The sequence below is a fragment of the Octopus bimaculoides genome, chromosome 14, assembly GCF_001194135.2.
Source record: "Octopus bimaculoides isolate UCB-OBI-ISO-001 chromosome 14, ASM119413v2, whole genome shotgun sequence".
NCBI classification, from domain to species: Eukaryota; Metazoa; Mollusca; class Cephalopoda; order Octopoda; family Octopodidae; genus Octopus; species Octopus bimaculoides.
Genome location: NC_068994.1, coordinates 59,239,433 through 59,242,793, shown reverse-complemented (window position 1 = coordinate 59,242,793; position 3,361 = coordinate 59,239,433). Strand labels below are relative to the sequence as shown.

Sequence of the window (3,361 nt, the reverse complement as noted above, 5' to 3'; positions counted from 1 at the left end):
TTGGCTTCAACCACAGCCTCCAGACAACTTTGGAATCTCCTGCAACTCTTCTGGATAGTCTCCTTGTTTAAGTTGGTGAATGCTGCCATAATCCTTGCCGTCAGTTCATCTTTGATGTTACAAGGAGTTTTGCTGGTCTCTCGCTCAACTGCGCCCCACACATAATAATCAAAGGGGTTGCAGTCTGGGGAGTTAGGTATCAGGGGTGATGTGGTCACAGAAATTGTCTGACAGCCATGACAGGGTTCTCCTGCTGGTGTGGCATGGTGGAGAGTCCTGTTGCCAGGGCAGCATGGTGCAGAGTCCAATGGTTTCACATTCATTATTGCACCAAAAGAATCACCTATATTGCTAAGTGCAATAGTAGGCATGAAACCAATGGTAGCTACCTGACCAGTTAACCCTTCTCCTGGAACTGATTTTCTTTTTTAACCATTTTGCAAATTCTTGATATCTGGAGTTCAAAACACAAAAGTCCAAAGGCTATTAAAAAAGGTTACTGGAATTGAGGTGTGTGTGTGTGTGGGGGGGGGGAATAAAGAAGTGAATTTTGACTTCTTTTTGTTGTTTCTGTATTGTAACACAAAGTGAAAGAGGATATTTTTATCTTTGTTTATTTAATTTGTGCAGTACTAAATCCCTGAGGTTTAAAACAGGTTTTAAACATGGAAATCGAGTGGAGTGAATTAAATTTCAAAACAACACGATTGTTGCAACAACAACAACAATAATAATTAATTATGGGAAGTAGACTCAATGGAAAGAACATGATCAGGGTAACATGATATGGGCAGTATCCTTAATGCAATAGGGGGCAGATGTTGGTAGGTGGATAAAGAATGAGCTCAAGGAAATGATAGCAATGAACAAGAAACTGCACCCAAAAAGTGATATTAATAGATTGTATGTGCGTAGGAACAGTTGGGGAAGAGGCCCCATATGATACAAGATCCATTGCCAACAAGAAGAACAGTGTGGGATGGTACGACAGATAGCAAAATGAACCCTTGTTTGTTGTTGTTAGAAATAGCAAGATGATACCTGCTGAAAATGTGACACACCCAAAACATGGATGGAACATGATGGAAAACAAAGAATAACTGGGAAGTGAAAACAATGTATGGTTAATACCGCAGAGAAATTGAAGGGAAAGACAAGACCAACGCCTGGAGGTGGCTAAGAAAAAGTGATCTGAGAGGATGCACTGTGACATTGATATGCCACAGCCAGGAAGAAGTTCTGGGAACCAATTACATCAAGTTCCAAACAGATCAGAGCAGTAAGTTGCCCCTTTGTAGGATGTGTGACAGCAAAAATGAAACAACCTCACATGTAGTCAGGGAGTGTAGCAAACTGGGCCAAAAACACTACAAAAGGAAGGTGTAATAAGATGGCTGAGTTTGTTCTGTGGAGGAGGTTGTGTGAGAAGTACAGGCTAGACATGGAAATGGTAAGAACATAAACCAGAAGGTATCAATGAGAATACCGAATATAAGATCTTATAGGATTTTACAATCCAATCTGACTCTCTAATTGATGCTCAGACATTGTTGTAATGGATGCACATGTTGGTGAGAAAGCGCTGGAGAAAAGGAAGAAATACAGACTACTAAAAGACGAAATTGCAAGAATATGGACAATGAGGAGAGTAACTGTTATACCAGTAATTGTAGGGGCACTCACAGCACTGAGAAATATGTTGGAGAAATTGGAACTGACATGAGGGCAGAGCATGCCCCCCAAAAACTGCTCTGTTGGGGACAGTTAGGATTTTGAGATTGATCGTTGGATGTTGAGTGTCTTCCAGGATAAGTTAAAATCCAAGTCTTTTAATTTGTGAAAAGAAACTCTGGGAGATTTCAGACAACAGGTTGCTGTTTGCTCTCAAAGAATCGACCAGAGCGAGAAGTAAAACAGGGATCTGAGAAGTAAAACAGGGATCTGAGAGGTAAAATATATAAATGATGATAATAATACAAGTAACTTTTGACTTTTTCTGATTATTATTATTATTATTATTATTATTATTATTATTATTATTGGCAATCCTTCGATATAACGCAACAAAACCAAAACAAACACTCGGCTGTTTCCGTGACAACTTGACAATTCACTTCGGATATCTTCGTGACCTCCGTGACTTCTGTGTGTGTGTGTGCGTGCTTATTCATGTGTGTATGTTTGTCTGTGCGTGTTTGTTCTTGTCCCTGTGTGTGCGTGTGTGCGTGCTTGCCAGCAAAAAGCCTTGCATATTTGTTCTTACCTGCTTCATGTGTGTGTATGTGAAATCCGCAAAATTTCCAAGCAGAAAACAATCGAAAACACATAAATACATAAAAACAGAACCAGCACACACACACACACACAGACAAGAACAAGCACGCACACACACCCACAGACACACAGACAAGAACAAGCACTCACACACAGAGAGGTTACAGCAGCTGTCAGGGAGGTCACGAAGATATCCGAAGTGAATTGTCAAGTCGTCACGGAAACAGCCGAGTGTTTGTTTCGGTTTTGTCGAGTTATATCGAAGGATTGCCTTATTTTTCTTCGAAATAATATTATGATAATAATAACGATGATGACAATAATAATAATAATGATGATGATGATGATGGTGATAATGAAAACAATGTTTTAATTGACAAACAAGTAATCGTAAGTCGAGTTTCAGCTATCTTTCTCCTTAAAGACATCCAATGCAAGCATATCTGGCGTAGAAAACCGGAAATCATGAACATATACATCGCAAATTAGGACAAAAGAGGAATTTAGACTTTTTTGCACTGAGAGTAAAGAATTGGAACAACATAGATTTCTTCCATTATATCGATGTCTTTACTACATAGTCACCTATGTGAATCATAAATAATTTTAGAAATACCTTTGTATAGCTTCAACCGAACCTTCAATAGCACAACCCCCGCTTTCTGTACTTTCATAAAGAACTCCTGTTATATCTAAAAGTAAGCCTTTCACGTTAGTCCAGTAACCGACGGACGAACAAGTTGCAGCCATTGTAGTAGTGAAAGTGAAATTAATAACATCGCTTCCGTTGTTAGGAACAAGTTTTATTTTTATTTGTTCACAACAATAACACTCGCAACAACCTATATTTACTGAATAGAGAAAAGACAGTATTTTGAAATTATTAACTAAATTATCAGAGCTCTGTTTCTAAATCCCCACCTAAATTCATGGAGTTATTCATTGTGTTTAATATGAATTAAGGTAGCAGTTGGACCCAATTGAAGTTTATATTTGCTGCGGAAAGTTTCAAGGTTTTTGACGATGCACAGTTATATATTACAACATAACTTCTGTCGTTTCCTACGATTATTATTTTTTATTCTAT

At 38.4% G+C, this 3,361-nt stretch overlaps 1 protein-coding gene across 3 annotated transcripts in view; it reads right to left on the bottom strand.

Moving 5' to 3' along the window:
• Positions 1–3,069, bottom strand: part of LOC106875549 (phospholysine phosphohistidine inorganic pyrophosphate phosphatase) — an 18,085-nt gene extending 15,016 nt beyond the window's left edge. For 2 of the 3 annotated variants that reach the window (XM_014923748.2, XM_014923749.2), the window contains exon 1: positions 2,891–3,069. In XM_014923748.2, the coding sequence (XP_014779234.1) occupies positions 2,891–3,024 (134 nt within the window). In that variant the 5' untranslated portion in view covers positions 3,025–3,069. The remainder of the gene's footprint in view (positions 1–2,890) is intronic. The other variant, XM_014923751.2, reaches the window with a different exon arrangement.
• Positions 3,070–3,361: the final 292 nt, after the last annotated feature.